We start from the raw sequence: 18,572 nt of genomic DNA on the forward strand, positions 1-18,572 counted from the left end.
AATTACTTTTAATGTAATGGACATGCTCCAGTCAAAAGACAAAGGATGACAGAATGGATAACAAAGCAAGATCCATCTATATGCTGCCTGCAAGAGACTCATTTCAGACTTAAAGACACCTACAGATTGAAAGTGAGGGGATGGAGACACAGTTATCTCACAAACGAAAGTGACAAGAAAACCGGGTAGCAATACTTACGTCAGACAAAAGAGTTTAAAACAAAGACTGTAACAAGCGACAAGGAAGATATACTTCCAGTATTGCCTCAGTACTATAGTTCTGAAGCATTTTGGAGTCAGGCCTCTTCGTGGTAATAAGTCACACACCTATACCCCCAAAATGCACCTATGCACATCCCATACAGTGTTACATAAAATGTCAAGGAGTTTGTGGACCTCTTATATTGTGACTTAAATCACATTTATTACATAATACATTCACAGGTCATCTCTCAAGTCCTATTTGCCAAGCATAAAAAGGACCTAATAACGTGGTGTCTGGCTCTCATAATTCCGCAGAAATGTAACAGATTAGATGCACACCTTACATACTGTAAGTAAGTACCAAACCAGTGACTGTGACCACGTGCTGTAGGAGTTCGGAAGAAAGAAAGATAAATATTTGCAGGCAATGATGGTCCAGGAGGATTTCCTCCAAGGGGACAGAGCATTTCCATTAGGGGAAAAACAGTAGGAGACGAAACGTGGAAGTCAGAAAGTGGGAGGGTAGCCAGGAGAAAGATGTGAACGGAGGTAAGAGTGGGAGACGGGCGAGGCCGGAGCGGAGAGACAGCCGAGGCCGGGCGGCTCTAAGTGGAGGCCTGGATGGACGAAGGAAGAAAGCAAATGAAGCAGCTGCACTCCTTGCAGCCTTTCTGTTAACTTCCACCAATGAAAACCAACATTAGCAAACAGCAAACAGCAAACAGCCATCAGCCATAAAGTTAATGGGGACTGTGATGCATTCCAGGGTTTCATGAGAAGGTCAAGAAGCTAGAATAAATCCCATCTGTGCCTCGAGTTCTGAAAATACAAACTTAGCTACTCTGCATTTTTGTTTCAGCAACATAACTCTGCTTATAATTCCTTACACACACCATGCTGTTCTTGCCTCTTTTGCCTTTACTCAAGACATGGCCCCTTCTAGAAAAGCCTTTTGTCTGACAAAAATTCAGATAATCTCTTTCAAAAACTTGTGCTGTCCCTCACCACCAGACTGGGGAAGGAACTGGTGCTTATCTGCACCATGATGGCTCCTCACTGCCTTGAAGCGATCTGTTCACCAGGGTAAGTCCCTCTGTGGGCAGAGACTGTCCGGCTCACCTTCACATCCCCAGTGTGCAGGTAGTTGTGTTATCCTAGGAGGCCATTGCATCTCTCCCCTCTGACCGCAGACGATCCTCACTTCAACTTGTGATCCTCCAGAACCATGATTCCAGAACCTGACACTAGGGTAATCCCTTCTCAACTAAGATTCAAGGGTGGTGGTGTTCGTTGTTGGAGGTGATGTTACCAGTGGCCTTTTTAAACAATATACACAAGCACACCTCGGAGACCACTGCAATGAAGCAAATATCGTCATTAGTCGAATTTTTATTTCCCAGTACTTACAAAAGTTATGTTCATACGATACTATTAAATGTGCAGAATTATGTTTAAAAAAAAAAAGTACATACCTTAATTTAAAAATACTTTCTTCCTAAAAAGGCTAACCATCATCTGAGCTTTCAGGAGTCATAATCTTTTTGCTGGTAGAAGGTCTTGCCTTGATGGTAATGGCTGCTGACTGATTAGGATGGTGGTTGCTGAAGGTTGAGGTGGCTGCAGCAATTTCTTAAAAAGGACAACAATGAAGCTTACGGCACCAACTGACTCTTCCTTTCACAGTTTCTCTGCAGCATATGATACTGTTTGGTAGCATTTTACCCGCAGTGGAACTTCCTTTAAAATTGGAGTCGATCCTCTCATCCTCTGTTGCTGTTTTATCAACTAAGTTTATGTCATATTCTAAATTCTTTGTTGTCATTTCAACAGTCTTCACAGCATCTTCACCAGTAGATCCCATCCCAAGAAACCACTTTCTTTGCTCATCCGTAAGAAGCAGCCATTCATCCATTCAAGTTTTATCACGAGATCGCAGCAGTTCAGTCCCATCTTCAGGCTCCACTTTTAATTCTAGTTCTCCTGCTGTTTCCCCCACATCTGCACTTCCTCCACTCCAGTCTCAAACCCCACAACCCATGAGGGTTGAAATCAACTTCTTCCACACTCCTGTGAATGTTGATATTTTGACCTCTTCCCGTGAATCATGAATATTCTTAATGAATGGTGAATGGTGAATCTTTTCCAGAAGGTTTTCAATTTACTTTGCCCAGATCCATCAGAAGATTCACTATATATGAGAGGTATAGCCCTAAGAAATATATTTCTTAAATGATAAAGATTTGAAAGTCAAAATGACTCCTTGATCCATGGCCTGCAGAATGGACGTTGTGCTAGCAGGCATAAAAACATTTATTTCGTTGTCCGTCTCCATCAGAGCTCTTGGGTGACCAAGTGCATTGTCAGTGAGCAGTCACATTTTGCAAGGAATCTTTTTTTCTGAGGAACAGATCTCAACAGTGAGCTTAAGATATTCAGTAAACCATGCTGTGAATAAATGTGCTGTCATCCAGGCTTTGTTGCCCCATTTACAGAACACAGGCAGAGTGGAGTTAGCAGAATTCTTAAGGGCCCTGATTTTTGGAATGGTCAAGGAGCACTGGCTTCAACTTCAAGTCACCAGCTGCCTTAGTCCCTGACAAGAGAGTCAGCCTGTCCTTTGAAGCTTTGAAGCCAGGCACTGACTTCTCCTCTCTAAAAAAGTCCTAGAATGGCATCATCTTCCACAGTAAGACTGTTTCATCTACATTGAAAACCCGTTGTTCAGTGTAGCCACCTTCACGAATGATCTTGGCTGGATCTTCTGGAGAACGTGCTGGAGCTTCTCCATCAGCATCTGCTGCTTCCCCTTCACGCTTTTATGTTGTGGAGATGGTTATTTCCTTAAACCTCATGAGCCACCTCCGCTAGCTTCCAACTTTTCTGCAGTTTCTTCATCTCTCAGCCTTCCTAGAATTGAAGAGAGTTAGGGCCTTGCTCTGGATTCAACTTTGGCTGAAGAGAATGTCATGGATGGTTTGATCCTCTATCCAGACTATTCAGACTTTCTCCATATCGGCAATAAAGCTGTTTTGCTTTCTTAGTACTTATGTGTTCACTGGACTAGCACTTTTAATTTCCTTCAAGAACTTTTCCTTTGCAGTCACAATTTGGCTTTTTGGCAAAAGATGCCTAGCTTTTGGCCTGTCTTGGCTTTTGACATGCCTTCCTCACTAAGCTTAATCATTTCTAGCTTTCGATTTAAAGTGAGAGACGTGTGACTCTTCCTTTCACTTGAACACACGGAAGCCAGCGCAGGCTTATTAACTCACCTAATTTCAGTATCGTTGTGCCTCAGGCCTGAGGAGAGGGAGAGAGATGGACCAGCTAGTCGAGCGGTCAGAACACACACATTCATTTATCAGTTAAGTCTGCTGTCTCATTTGGGCATGGTTCGTGGTGCCCCAAACAGTTACAATGTTCACATCAAAGGTCACTGATCCCAGATCATTGTAACAAATACCATGATAACAAAAATTTTTGAAATATTGCGAGAGTTACCAAAATGCCACACAGGAACACAAAGTAAGCAGATACTGTTGGGAGAAGTGGCCCCGACAGACTTGCTCAGTGCAGGGCTGCCGCTGCAGTCTTGAGTTTATAAGAAAGGCAGCATATCTGCGAAGTGCAGTACAACAAAGTACGTCTGTCCGTCGAAGTCCCTGGGCCTCGGTGCCTGTAACTGTGGTGCTGCATTTGCTTCTCCAGCGTCTGGGCCTTGAGGGCTCTGGCTGCTGGAGCCGTGGGTCCACTGGTCCTGCCTTGAGCATAAGACGCGGGCTGTGATCAGATCACCTCGGGGGGTGTCATGGCCTGCATCTTCAGGGGCCCCTGGGGGCTCTGCCCAAATGTCACCTCACAGAGGGCTTCCCTGACCGCCTGATGGAAAATAAAAATAACCTATCAGTCCCTCCACCCTATTTCGCCGCTTTATTTTCTTCATAGCATGTCCATCTAAATTCCAATTTTGATCTCCGTATCTTTTATATAACATTGTATTCAAAGAATTATTCTTCTACAGTTTTTAATGTACTTCAGATGGAAAGTCAACTTTTCCTTAGTGTTTAACTTTTTTTCCTTTTCTGTTTAAAGGCGGACTCTCTGGATCACACTGGAGACATGGAAGAAGTTTGTAAAATTTATGAAGGAGGAAAGAATAAAAGAAGAAAGGCGAGAGCAACTCCGTCGGAAGGTGGCTGAAATTCTCCCAGACTTCCAGAGGCTGGCGCCCCCATGACCCCAGCGTGCGGCGCCAGTGGGCACGGGCGCTGCGTGAGCGCGCGGCGTGCGGGACGGGCACCCGCACGCACGCACGCAGACACCTCTGTGGCCGGCCGGATACTTCTTGGATCAAAGGAATGATCTGGGGAATTTTCACTTCCTTCTTTGATTTCTCTTGGATTGCTAATTAGTTCACTAAAGCATTTATCACAGCAGGATCATTCAGAAACAGTGTAAAGCTCAAGTATTCAAATGCATCCTATATATTTTTAGCATCACAAACTTTAAAAGAGGACAAGTGTTTGCTTGCCCGAGTCTCTGAAGGAAAATGTATCCTTACGGTTAAACACGAGTTGTTGACAAACGTAACCGTAATAGGAATTAAAGGGAGTGCGCACAGAAAAGGGGGCACCGGTGGTGGGTGACCTGGTGGAACCTTAGTGGCAGCGGCAGGCCCTTCACCCACCCCTGACCCCTGACCCAAAGCCACACATCAAATGGGACTCAACGTGGCTGCTGCAAAGGGCAGCCCCGTCTCCTCAATTCAGGGAAGCTGGCACCAAAGCTCCTTCTCTTCAGTGCATCCTGACAAGCACGAAGGGAATTCCAAAAGCTAATGACTCTCTCAGGGGCAATCCAGCAGTTCATTAAAATGTCTGTGCGTGCTCCCAACTGCAACTTCTAAATAACATCCGCCGTCTGTCTTCTAGTCCTCAGATCGGTCTGATCCACATATTGAGATGAATTCAAAGAACGATTTCATCTTTAAGGTGCGGATGACTATAAAGACTGACAGAATGCTCTCCTGTGAATTGTCTGACTTACCTGCTAGAGAAAAAAATTTTTCATTACAGAATAGATGTTCGTCGTAACAAATTTAAGTAATAGACAAGTGCACCCAGTAGAACAAGAAAGTCCCTTACAGCCCTGAGGTAACTACTACTATTTGCTAGTATTCGAGTTGGTAAGATAAAATTCTGTGTGGTGTTCAATAAATTGTTACTGTCCTTACTCCCTAGAAGGGCTCTCCAGCTCCACCGCCTGCACAATGACTTACAGCCTTTTTCTGTGGAACATGTGTGAGGATTTACTCAGAAATGACATAAACACCCGAAATTGAACTTTATTCCTTCTACAGTGTCCCCGTCCCCACACCTCTTTGCCTTTAATATGATTATACAGTTGTCATCTAAAAACTCTTTTTAAGACTAACAACCACTAATGAAAACAGGACTAAAAGTAACTCATCTTTAATCTCTTTCCACCCAAATCCCGATCTGCTTATCCCGACCTGCAGTGCAGGGCAGAGTACTGGCTACCATCAGCCCCCAGACATCAACTACCAAGTTCATGTCGTGCGTGCCGAGCCTGCAGATAAGGAAGGGTGACTCCCTTAAGTAAACATGCCAAGGGCCTAAAGAAATCCCCTGAAGCTTAAGTTTCCTCTCTTAAGCTTCCCTTCATTTTTACTTCACCTCAAGCATCAATTAGCCACTGAGTCTTTAGCAGCCCATATTCTGACTAGGACTTTTTACCTACTGATGGAACTTCCTAAAGACCCACAGGAAAATCCCTTAGTAAATACCCTGTAGTTCTTGCTGGGCTGTCCTAAAGACATGGCTAGAAATACTGCTAACAAAATGCCCAAATAAGCAGTATCCCTGGCCTATGAAACCAGACTAAGTAACGCCCAGGAAACGGAGTGTTTAGGGCCAGGGGTAACAGGTCCGCAGGACGGGGACACCTCGGTAGCCAGGGGAGCAGCCCAGCGCTAACACAGACTTCTCTTAAAGCAAAAGAGTTGAGGAGACACACTAATAAACACCAACTATTTCCCTTAAAGAAAGCACTTTATTTTCCATTTAAGCAACTTGGTCACAGTACATTATTTTACATAAATGGCACTAATTTTTTAAATCTCCATTTAAAAGGCCTTGTATCGGAGTCTGAGGTGATAAGAGGATATGAATACAAGTATAAAAACAGTGCAAAACATCTAGCCCGCAGCCTGCAGAGTTGGCGTCAGGAACCCCTTAATGTTGCCGGGCCAGTTGCATTAAATATCGAACATTAAATATTCCTGGGTTTCCTTTAGCCTAACATCAGACCCAGAAATGTAACCAAATGAAAAGTTTCAAAAGCCCTAACAATGCAAATCATCAAATCACCCAGACCACAGGATCAGAGCAGGCCGAGCTTGCAAGTTCTAGAACATGGCATCGTCAGTGGTGCCATGGAAAGAAATACAGGATGGTTGTTGCATCGGTAACTAGAATCGACTGGCTCTGGTTTTAAAGCTTTGCCTTTGAAGTATGAATTTTCTAGAAGTGAAGGTGCCACCGGAAGGCTAGAGTAGCAGTAAGTTGGAAGCCCAACTCAGAAACAGCTGGAAATAGCCGCAACCTCTAAGAGACTTGTATCCATGAACCAGTCAGTCTTTGGCTGCTGCTGGTACCTCAGTGAAGCCCTTGGTGCCAACTCGAGTGGGCTAACAGTCCATTAGCAACAAGATTACATTTAGCTGAGCTTGCAAAAAGTTTCCGTTAATCACAGCAAACACCCACAAGAACACAGGGAATTCTATTCAGCACTAAGTTAAGCACTGCTCTCCTTCCCCTGCATCACCTTGGCAGTGTTTAATATAAGATGGTGTACTTGCCACGCGGCTGAAGAGAAAACCAGATTCCAAACAGGTGCCTCAAGCAAAAGTCTCTATCCTCCCTTGCTTGTCTGAGGAAATTCTCTTTTTTCAAATGCAGGGTACCTAAATATGGCTAAAAGGAAGTCATATAAACCTACTTACTTCATTTAAAGAGACCCTTAAATTTCACAAAACACTGTTAAACAGCCTGGTTAAAACTGTGCTTCTAGGTGTCATATTTTTGCTTATGTTAGTTGAGTTTCGGAATAGAAAGCTAATGTCCTACCCAAAGGAAATATAGTCTATGAAGCAGATGGTCAGTGTTCTAGAGAACCTTACTGGCATTGTGTTTTCTGGCAGTGGAAGATTCTAGTATAGAAAATTTTTTCTTACTAAAAATACGAGAAGTACCAAGGACTATTGCATAAGAGAAAGTTGGTAGCAGTCCTTCTGCTGGGCAGGTGGTACAGTGGAGGACAACAATCACTTCATTCACCAAAGGACAGCACTGCTTGAATGGCAAAGATTTCCAGGATCCTAAGCAGACACAGAGGTGGCTGAGGTGAGATGACCAGCAGTGTCCCTAAAACTCACTTAAGGCTCGTAAATGGTCAGTTCATTTCAGGTGGGCCCAGCTATAACCACAAAGTACTCTTTGGGTATCATAAAAAACATTTTCAATACTGAAGGACTTTTCTCCTTTCAGGCAATCCTGATTCTTAACTATTTTTCCCTTAAATCCTGCAAATGGACCCATTTTTCTTCCCCAGGAACAGTACATGACCACAGTGTAAGCGGTCAGAACACGGTAGATGGTTTGCTAAAGAGCCGTACCAATATGTTTATTAGCAGGCTGAGGACGGGGCGGGGGCGGGGTGGAGAAAAGGGAATTATGCTGGGGACGGGGCGGGCTTGCCTCTATGGCCAATAAATTGCTGGTTTGTACGTTTGCAGAGCAATTCCCCCCATGGCCACACGGCCACCACCACCGCAGGTTTCTCTGGGACTCGTTCGTTCACAGAGGCCTTGTCCTTTAAAAGGACAAAATCCCTCAAATAGTTCCAGATCATAAAAAGGTGTAAGAATCTACGAGTGTAGACTTAGGGTGTCCCGGGGCCTACAGAAACCCGGCTCACAAAGAGCCCCTTGTTTGCTGCTCCTTTTGGTGCAAATACTTCAGTAGGCTTTTACCCCCATAAAACCACGGAACTTCTCAGAAGTTTGAGCTTTCTTCTGTAAAATGCCAATCATGATGTCAAGGAACTTAAAACAAGCACCTTCATTCCATCCAGCCAGAATATACAAGGGGTCCTTACACAGGTGAGGGAACCTGAGAGGCCCCATGTAGATAAACCACTAGGGGTGTGCTGTTAGAGAAATGGCAGCTGTTCCTAATTCTCCCACATGACTGCAGTCTCTTGGGCGCTACTCATCTTTATCATGTCATATTTTGATGGTTGTTAAAGATTTGGCAAGAGGCCAAAACTGCCAACTATACTACTGTTTCTATGAATTCTACTATCAACTGTTAGACAATCAGAGTTGGCTATACATCTGGCATTTAAGAGACCACAACTAGAGAGTTCTGGCCACATGTGCTGTCCTGGGACGCCTCTCTCTCATCGCAAACCTAGCAGAAAGGAGTTAGTTCTATCAGATCCAACGTAAATTCCAAATGAATGTCTGACTCCAGGCCAGAGCAAGGGCATCACTGTAGAAACCACAGACTGCTAACATCCCCAGACTTGCTGTTTGGCTCAACCCAGTGGAATACGGAGCCTCTCACTGGTTAAACAATCCGTCTCTGGGGAGAGCAGAGACACGCCTGTATAAATGTGGTGACTGTCTTAAGGACAGCTTTGTGTCATGGCAGGACCAGGGATGGTGCCAGCCGCAGAGGAGAGAGTCGCAGGAAGAAGCAGTATTTCCTCTCAACATTTATAAACTTCTTACAACAGCAGCATGCACAGAAAGACTGAAAAAGCTGGCAATATTTCCCCGATATTAAGCTATAAACCAAAGCAAACTTAAGGACTCATGAATTTTCTTTGGGACTGCAAAATAAGTACATGTATAAAACCAAATATTTAAGAGGGTATTTTCCCCATCCGAAATTGCCTCATCCTATCTCTATGGCAGAACAGACCCGTTCTCTATATTTAATCTTTTGTACATTTTCAGTTTTAAGATATGATAAAAAAGATAACTTATGATTTTAGGAAGAGCTAAAGAAGAACCATAATCCACTAATTAGTGGAAACCATATATACCCTGTTTTTTCTCTCCCAGTGAGATATTTTGTCTAGGGGAAAGGTGATGAGAAGTAATGTGCAAGTAGGAAGATGTCCATCAGCTCCTCAGACTTCCTGCCGGAGAATGTAAATGCCAGAAAACTGGTTTTTGCAACCGAGTGCTGTAACTGACAGTGTTTGCATTATTTACAGGGGGGAAAATCAAGCCCTTGATATTGACCTGCCACCCTACCCAGGAAAAAGTAACTGCTCCCCCACAGCCACCCTACCCAGGAAAAAGTAACTGCTCCCCCACAGCCACCCTACCCAGGAAAAAGTAACTGCTCCCCCACAGCCACCCTACCCAGGAAAAAGTAAACTGTTCCCCCTCAGGAGTAAACTGTTCTCCTCTTCCAGCTCATCGTAAGCGTGCTAGCACCTTCCCAGGTGAAACATGGAGAAGAAAAAACAGTAATGCCTATTGGAGTTTGGAGTTAGAGTAAATCCAAACAATAAATACAGAAGAAATGAGATAAATATAAGGACTCATCACCTAAACTCAGGACCACTGTATATTATACTACCGATAACTATAATTGTTAGCGACTGTCCCTTCAGGGTCAGATGACAGCGTGAATCCATCCGATCATCTTCTGTTTGAGTAGCTAATGTCTAATACTTCAGAAAGAGAAATTACCATATCTGTACAATGTGGTATTTCAGGATCTTTCTTTCATTCTGAAATGCTGAAAATGGATTACTCTGATAGTTTTGGCTTCAGTGTTCTGACCTACAAACATTTTTCTCGGTCTTTGAGTTTTCCTAATAATACTTCATCCCTCTTGGGTGCTTCAGTCACTTTCCAGTGCTTTCCGCACGCCGCGTCCCTCGCATGACCCTCACGACCGTGAGGCAGCCAGGGCAGGCGGCGCTACCCCACTTTAGGGATGAACCTGAGACTCGGGAAAGTGACTCACGAAGGGTCACATGGCTATCGGGAACTGAAGAGGGACTGGCAGCGATCCTGATCCAAACTCCTTCTCCCCCGCTAAGGGGAGGGAATGGCTTCTATCAGTCTGTGCATTAGCAACCCGCATCCTCTTCCACTCCTGGTGACTCAGTTAGTGAACAAGGTGACTGGAAAAGAATGGCTCTGTTTTTACCGCTTCGGTATAAAAATCTCTTACGGTGAAGTCAGAAAAATTCATTTCTTCCCAGTCCTGTGTCTAAACCTGAGCATGGCCCTAGATAGCCTTTAAGAAACTGGGGATAAAAATGACCACCCTGCACGGACGCCGACGGGTACGAGGGCGGGGGGAGCGCCCCTCGCAGAGCCACACGGAAGGCACTTCAGACAATGTCCTCGGCGGGGTGGGGGCAGGGGCGGGTGCCCAGGGTGGAGAACTGGTGCCAGTTCCGCAGGAAGCCCCGGTTGTACTGGCCCGTGTCCACGATGAGCCCGCAGAGGAGCCGGCGCCCCGTCTTCCGACGCAGGGCCTGCTGGGCTTCCCGCTCGGTGACGTTGTAGCTGATGTTGATCAGCTGGATGAGGAAGATGTACGCCATGCCCGCCGTGACGATCACGGAGTACCACACGCAGGTGAAGGACAGGGCGGAGCTGGGGGGACAAAGGGCGGGTCAGCACCGCGATCGCTTCCGTCCCAAAGCCGGCACCATCCTAACATCCCCCACAGGCTCATTACCGAGGATCTGGTGCCTCCCCAGCTACCCCACCTGGAGATACTTTTCTACCCTCACACCTGGGACTATCCGCGTGTCCTGTGGGTCGCGGTCACTCCTGCCGCCTCTTCCCCTGGTATGCTGTGTGAGAACAGCAGGGGCATTTCTGCAGTTTGTGTCCCCCACGCAACCAACACAGTGCCTGACATAACAGCACTCAAAATCCATCAAATGAATGAACAATTCCTACATTGTTCTTAACTGCGGGAGAACGAAGGCACCGGGCCATTGCTACACACGTCCTCGAGGACGCTGTGCGGGGGAACGCAGGAACGGTGCTAACGCTATCCGTCTCCACTCTTTTCGGTACAACGTGGGCGAACACGAGGGAGACGACGACTCCCAGCACCGCGAGTCCTTTACTTCTGTGTGGGAGCGTCACATCTCAGGTCCAGCTTCTTCAGCCAAACAGAATCACACAGGACAGGAAAGGTCCTTTCAGCTCCTTACTAAGACAGGAGAGGCTGCTGATTAATGTCTGCCAAATGATTATTTTTGCAAACATTTGCAAACGAAGAGCTGGACGTGAACCCGTCCCAAATCTTCATTTGTTAAGCTGAAGGGGACTCGGAGATGATTACCTCACCATAAAGATGAGGAACACCAGGGCTCAACAGGGTGACGCGAAGCACCCGTACAGAGGGTGGGCACCAGTGGCGGACTGTGTTCCTCATTCCACGTCGGCGGCCCCCAGAAAGTCCACAAAACTTGTGCTTAGTGACAAACAGACAAGCTCTGCTGCAGGACGTTTATCATGCACAGTGTGACTGCAGAATTTCACAACCTACTGACACTCTCACTATAGAAAGAAAAGGAACTTACCCTGAGGAGGAGAACCGATCTGTTCTAATAAGCCCACAAATACCTACATCTATAATGGCAATGGGAGATCTGTCGACAGACTAATAAACAAATATCTTCACAGGGGTGCTAGGTGGGTAAAGCACGGATTGTTCTGAGAGCGAAGAGTGAGAAGAAAGAAAAGGACTCTGGGGGCAGCGCTGTCCTAGCTCAGATGGGGGCAGGGGACCAGAGATACCACACAGCATCCGCATCAGAGGAAAACGAGGAGGAGGGCACAAAGAACACAGCCAGGGGCCCGCAGCGACCTGGGCAGGGGCTGGCTGGGGCCAAAGCTGCAAAACCCCAGCTTCTGACAAGGCATGGAGATCTTCACAACATATAAATGTGCCCCAACCTAACACAGGAAATTTTGACCTACATACCACAGTAATCAGGAGTGGTGATTTTTTGAAAAGTAGAACAGGAAAAACCAATGGAGGTTAAAAAGTAAAGAAACGTTACGGAAACTGTGAGTGGTCCACAAAAGGGCCAGAGCAATAAATCAAGACAGGGCTAAAGAGCACAAGAAAGCCACGATCGAGTGAGGACTGGCCGCGATAATTTACGACAAAACAGACCACACACAGCTCCTGGGCCCGCTCGTTTACAGCCGTGGGTTCACCATCGCTACCGCGGCGTGCAAGTGGTCATGTGACTCTGGAAGGCCCTGACCGAGCCTGGTCCTATCTGCAGGGTACTAGTTCCTCACTCTGTAAGGATCAAGGGTCCTTTTGACATTACCCTAGAAAAATGTACAATTTTGTTAGCCATGTCCTATGTTTTGGTTGAAAACTCCTAACCCAGCAGCAAATCACAGCCCCTTACATTAACAGCAATGCCCATTCCCTCGTCTCTGGGCCTCAATGCTCTGGCAGTCCCATCTCACCTGTAATCTGCATAAACTCCAGGACAATAGAAGAGAGCTGTGAAGACACTTCTATCTCTACAAATGGTGTCCAAGGTCAGTGTTATCCCGTACACCGAGGTGAGCAAGAAGATCGAAAGGGCAAGTATAAATGCTTGATGATTTGATTCTCCAACACAGCTATTTATCCTCAAAACAGCAGAGAGGGAAGAAAAAGCAAACATTTTTTAAAGTTCTTGATACAGATGGAAGCTAAATTTATCATGGTGATCATTGCATAATGAATATAAATGTCGAACGACCATGCTGCGCACCCGAACGTAACATAACGTTGTAGATCCGCTATAGTTCGATAAAAGGAAAAAAATTCTCCATGTAACTCACACAACGCACAAGAAAGTTTCAAAAACAGGGGTAATGTGAATTTCGGTAATTAAAAAGTAAGTTCTCTTATTTTTCAACTCTAGGGAATTAAAAACTTGCCCACGGAGAGGTGTAGTCTTATATTCTCTGCTCTTTTCAAAGTGAAATCATATCATTAGGACAAAACTAAGTAAAAAGCAGAACCTGGCTAACAAATCTTTCTAAATCGTAATGAGTCTATTACGGTTAATATGAAGAGGGTTAATATTGTACCCACCATGATAAGGAAAGGGTGCTATTAGTTAGGAAAACTTAAAAAACCAGAAGTATTACACACTATGGGAAAATATATATTAAATACATATATTAACACAAAGATCCCAAGAGGTTAGAAATGTGGTGTGGGGTGGAGAACAGCTCGATAATATGCAGACTACTTGTCAGAGAGAAAGAGTTCTGTCTTGTGGCCATTTGTCGGGCAGAGTGTACGGGCGTCCTTCTGGCCCACTGCACACCAGGAGGCCCCAGTGGGCCGAGATCTTTTATGCGGAGCTGTCAGGCCCTCTGCAAACCAGCACTTGTAAATGGGCCACCACCACCACCACCACACACACACACACACACACACACACTCATGAATACAGGATGAAGACTCAGAAGTTAAAATCTAAAAGTGAAAAGACCCGTTTATTCCTAAAGAAAGCCCCAGAAAAGAACTGTCCCTGTGCTTGAGCCCCCACCTGAGGTCCACTCCAAGGCCCTCCTGGCCTTCCTGCACCCTTTCCGGCCCCTACGTCCCCTTCCACGGGGGGAGGAGGGTATGCTACCTGACCAGAATCCTAGCCATAAACAGCATACCTCACTCACCCTGAGCGAGCACCAGGAGAGCTAAGAGCTAGAGAGTAGCAAGCATGCTACATACAGCATCACATCGCAATAAACTCTACCCCGTCTTAGGTGTACTCAGTGAAGCAGCAATATTATCTTTCAAAGTCGCACTTCATATCGCCGGGGACTTACGTGTCCTCATTAGGCACTGGCCAGCTGGCAGGCACCAAAAAAGCCCACTGCTCCGCAAATAGCAAATAACAAAATAGGGAGTTACCTGGCAGGGCCTTACCTCAAAATTGCAGACTAGTTATGTCATCAGAATGATGAAGGACGTATGGTGAAGGGACAAAGTCACCTACGAATATGGGAACACTTTCTTGAACTCCGTGTTCAAAAGGCATGGCACAGGGAACTAGGATTCTGATCCACTCTTTTTTAAAAAATATCACTCAACTGCAAGGACTTCTGTTTTGCGAAGGAGAAAGTAACTGAGGGGCGGCTCGGAAGAGAACAGCAAAATAGCAACAACGACAACAACGAAGCCCTTCAGGAAATGACTGAAGGACCTACATCTGCGAAACTGGGGAAACGGATGACTAAGTGGGAACCTCATACCAGCCCACAAATAACTGCAAGGTGTAAAGCTGGGAAGGAGTGAAATTTTAGGATGGCACAAAGGAAGATCAAACACGGCCAGGGTCGTATGTGACTACACTTTGCAAGCCTCCAAATTTTTCCAACATACCAGACACAGTGATGATCCATTCTCCTCACACAGATGCCGCATATCTGGCAATGCCATGCCCGGGCCGGTCGCACTAGCTGGCACTTGGCACACCAGTCCTCCTTCACCTTGGCGGGGCTTCCGGCCAACACCCTGCAAGAGCCCCTAAGATCATCCTTCGGCGTGCGGTTGCTGAGACTGCCCGACGACTCCGCACTAGGGAGCCCTCTGGTCTTCTCCTGCCCGTCTCTGCTCAGGCATTCGGTCTGGCTGCTGCTGAGAGATCTGGCATTGCTTGCTGGATTTCTGAGGTAGCCTGGATTCTTCTTGGCTCTGTACAAGGCTAAGAGTATCAGAAATAACCCGCAGGTAAGAAGGGCCAGCTGAGTGGGCCCCACACGCCCTTTGGGGACCACTTCCTGCAGGAACACATAGTACATGTAGCCCAGAGAGAACAGTCCGAGGCTCAGGAAAAACAGAGTCTGTTCTTTCCTTCTGTGAGTGAGGTAGTAGTACCACAGAGCCAGCCCAGGGAGGGAGGTCAAAACCACCGCCCCCAGCAGGAAATGCCAGGAAGCCACGCGGAGGAAGACGGGCAGCAGGACGAGTGGGGGGATGATGCTAATGTTAACTTTTTTGGCTCCCCTAAGCCAAGGAATTCGGAGGCGATCAGAAATAGTATCCATGATTCTTTCGCAAGTCTCTGGCTGCACGGATTTACATGTAATCCATCTATTCAGAAGAGCACAAAGAGAAGGCACTTCACATGGGTTTGCTAAATTCAAAACCACGGAACACTGTAGGCCAAACAGCACGATAAATGACAAAAGAGGCCAAAGGCCAAGTACTCTATCTCCATACTCCTAAACCCGAGCTCTTCGGATCACATATCATTTACTTGATACGAAAAAGAAGATAATGTTTAGAAATGTAACAGTTAACACTACTTCTCCCGAAGCAAACACATAGGAATACAGACACACTCTGTGCAAGTACCGTTCAGACTTGGATGAGCATAGAGACTTAAGATCCTCAAAAAAATTCATAATCTTGTTGTGAAGACAACATGGGAACTCCAGAAGGATCACAGAAGAGACAAAGCAGCAAAATTGCCCGATGAACTATTGTGGCCAAACACTGTAAGGCGTGCTCAGAGGACAGTGGACACTGCTGGGTGGAGTCACGAGAGGGATCTCTGTGAAAAAGGTGGGTTCTGGGCCCCACCTCGACGGCGGGCTAGCATGTGTGTGGGGGGGGGGGGGGAGTGGAAGGCAGGGAGGCGTTCCAGTGGAGCGGCACCTGTGCAGCACAAACCTGTCCTGAGCCCAGGGAGTCACCAGTCTAGCAGGGCCAGGGAGTTTCGTGAGAAAAAGTGGAGAGCAAACTAGTTAAGAGCACAATGACTGAGCTTCGTGGACACACAGTATTTGTTGACATGTTTGCACACTTAGGCTAGCAAGACAAGGAACGATAACTCTTGATTGCAGACAAACAATTTAGAAGAGTAAGGTGACAACTTGGACGAGAGGGGAGGTAAGTACATGAGAGTCATACAGAACAGCAGGACAAAGGGAAAAATGGAAGCCTGTCTCCAGAGAGGGGTACAGCGGGAGGAGGCAAGAGAGCTCAGGGACGGCCCAGGTCTCAAGGGCTAGAAGAGGTAAAGAGTTAGAAGGTTAATGGAAGAGCTGTGGTCTCGAGTGATGGAGGTTATGGAAACAGCATCATTTTTCCATTCATTAAAGCAGAGTGCTCCATTTTCTCCATATGGATTTTAGACTAAGTCTGTTTAAAAATACCTGTAAAAAAGACTAAGACACTATCAAGGAAGAATTACAAAAGGACTATAGGGTCTTCAGGACTCTGGTAGTAAACTACAGAGGTCCCAAGATGCTTTTCATGTCTAGATGAATGCACTGAGCTTTAAGTCAGCAACGTGCCATGACAGTGAATTTTTTTAACCAGAAGTAATTATTAATAGGAAAAGCAAGTTTCCAACATCCTTACTGTCCTCCCACATTGTGCTTTCCATATGGCAAAAATTTTTAGGTATGTGATTATTTAGAAAATGGATTAAAACCTCGTTATCACTATTTGGTACAGATTTTTCCTCTGATGTTAAAAATCATCTTTTTGGATAGTAACTTTCAACACTTGGGATAACAAAGTGAAAATAAAAGCCAAATACGATGATTATCAGTCAAGACAATGTTGCTGCCCATGCTGAAAACAGCCAGTCCAGCGCAGGGACATGCATGCTGGCTGGATTTCCTCCCCAGGGACAAGGGGTGAGACCAGTGCCAACAGCAGGAACATCATCTTCCAACCCTCAAGACCCCTTGTGGCCAGGTGCAGTCCAACCTCAAGTAGTTGATCTCCAGAGGCTGAGAACACTGAGAGTGTAGGAGCTTCCTGGTACCAATGTGTTCATTTTAAATGTCCAGATTTTGCTGCTCTACACTTTATTTTTTATACATTTAACTTGCCACTATCCCTTTCTTTGCCTGTTCTCTCCATCATCTCCTCCCTTGAAGTGAAAAATAGTAATGTCCTACTAAACTGAGCGGAATAGACAGCCGCACAGTTGTGCACTACTAATTCACCTTCATAAAATCCCCACACCTGGCATAGAAGACAGCTCTCAATTTCAGATTCTTGGAAATAGTATCAGGAGCAAATTCTAGCGTTCTGGATGGCTAAACTTAAAGTAAGCATGGCAGTTCTTAAAAGAGCCAGTGGGGTGAGCTTCAAGAAACGCTCTGCCCTTACCTATCACACCCTTCATCGAGATCCTGGCAATCACACAAGCAAGCAGCCACGTGGTTCTTTTCCCCATTTCGATCGATGTACTCGCAGCAGCACAGGGGCTCCAATTCAGGTTCTTCTGCTTTGTTTTTCTTCCCTGGCTTCATACTGCCCTTCTGTGCCATGATTTCCACCTGTCACCACGAGCTGTAAGAAGTCCTCAGTGGGTAAAGGTGAAAAGAACACGACTCACATCTTGTAAACACATCCACGCCTCTCTCTGATTATCCAGCAACGCCTGAGAAATCAAATAGGAGAAGAAAGAGGGGGAGGGGGAGTCTCATTTTCATCAGGCTTTTCTTGCTCCGCTCGGCCAGACAGGGAGCTCTACGGGCTCCCAGCCGCCTTCACCGCCCCTTCCCACCAAGGCTGGCGCCGTCTGGGTACCAGTGGTTCCCATGGTGACAGCCGACCACACGGCCCCGAACAGCCCCGGGGCGCGGGCGGCTGCGCTCACCTGCAGGTGCAGCATGGGGAGGGCCGAGCGGTCCCCGCCCAAAGCCCGGGGACAGGTGGAAACTCGCCCTCTAGGCTGCGGGCGGAGAAAAGCGCGTGCTGCCGGGGCTGGCGCATGCACCCGGCTCCGGGGAGGCCACCAGACGCCGGTGCAGCGCTCGGGGTCGCCGTCCAGCCACGTTGCTCCGGCTCAGCACAGGACGCACCTCTCCCGCCCCCGCCGACCGTGAGGACGTGGGCGGACCGCGAGCGCCGCCCCGCCCCGCCCAAAGAATGACCTTGGAAGGGAAGTTACCTGCGCTCCGGGGCCGAGGTGCGGCGGCAACCGAAGAGGCCCCGGTGGAAGGGAGAAGGGTCAATTCCTCCCGAGGCGCGGACGCGTCTTCCAAGCTCTGCTCCGCTGGGCTCTCAGTGTGACGGCTAGAGTCCCGGAGATCCCGGCTCCGCTCCGCCGCGCCTTCGCCGCCGCCCACCTGTGAGCATAGGCGGCCGCGGCTCGGGCAGCGCGCCCGCCTCCCCGCCGCCCTCCTGCCCGCCGGCTCGGCGCGGCAAGTCCGCGCGCTCTTCCGGGTGGCCCGCCCCCGGCGCCGGGGTTCCCCGCCCGCCCGCACGTGCGCCGCCCGCCGCCCGGCGGAGCTCGCCGGCCAGGCC

The 18,572-nt window shown here is 47.2% G+C and overlaps 2 protein-coding genes across 7 annotated transcripts in view; one reads left to right on the forward strand and one right to left on the reverse strand.

Moving 5' to 3' along the window:
* The window catches only part of CCDC191 (coiled-coil domain containing 191), an 82,048-nt gene extending 76,616 nt beyond the window's left edge, over window positions 1-5,432 (forward strand). Inside the window, exon 17 of one of the 2 annotated variants that reach the window (XM_045785140.2) lies at window positions 4,294-5,431. In XM_045785140.2, the coding sequence (XP_045641096.2) occupies window positions 4,294-4,438 (145 nt within the window). In that variant the 3' untranslated portion in view covers window positions 4,439-5,431. Of the gene's footprint in view, window positions 1-4,293 lie in introns of both variants that reach the window. The other variant, XM_045785141.2, reaches the window with a different exon arrangement.
* Window positions 5,433-6,253: 821 nt separating this feature from the next.
* Window positions 6,254-18,511, reverse strand: ZDHHC23 (zDHHC palmitoyltransferase 23). 5 transcript variants are annotated; one of them, XM_045785144.2, is made up of 5 exons: window positions 18,217-18,511; window positions 17,430-17,612; window positions 14,682-15,392; window positions 12,764-12,931; window positions 6,254-10,912 (listed from the first exon to the last, which is right to left on the reverse strand). In XM_045785144.2, exons 2-5 carry the CDS (start codon window positions 17,588-17,590, stop codon window positions 10,645-10,647), a joined length of 1,308 nt encoding a protein of 435 aa, XP_045641100.1. In that variant the 5' UTR covers window positions 17,591-17,612; window positions 18,217-18,511; the 3' UTR covers window positions 6,254-10,644. The 5 variants fall into 5 exon arrangements, with proteins under 5 accessions (XP_045641100.1, XP_045641102.1, XP_045641098.1 ...); XM_045785146.2 differs by having other exon boundaries at window positions 12,764-12,922; window positions 17,430-17,703; XM_045785142.2 differs by having other exon boundaries at window positions 17,430-17,703.
* Window positions 18,512-18,572: the final 61 nt, after the last annotated feature.

This window comes from Ursus americanus, chromosome 4 (genome assembly GCF_024610735.1).
Source record: "Ursus americanus isolate L20-20 chromosome 4, mUrsAme1.1.p, whole genome shotgun sequence".
NCBI classification, from domain to species: domain Eukaryota; kingdom Metazoa; phylum Chordata; class Mammalia; order Carnivora; family Ursidae; genus Ursus; species Ursus americanus.

Bases quoted from the DNA above. Each gene is read 5' to 3' on its own strand.
- ZDHHC23 (XM_045785144.2), bottom strand. From the start codon at position 17,590: ATGGCACAGAAGGGCAGTATGAAGCCAGGGAAGAAAAACAAAGCAGAA. The intron at 15,393-17,429 runs GTAAGGGCAGAG...TCTTCTGAATAG, and splicing joins CTCGATGAAGGGTGTGATAG to ATGGATTACATGTAAATCCG. The intron at 10,913-12,763 runs GTGAGATGGGAC...TTGTCCCCCCAG, and splicing joins GGAGTTTATGCAGATTACAG to CTCCGCCCTGTCCTTCACCT.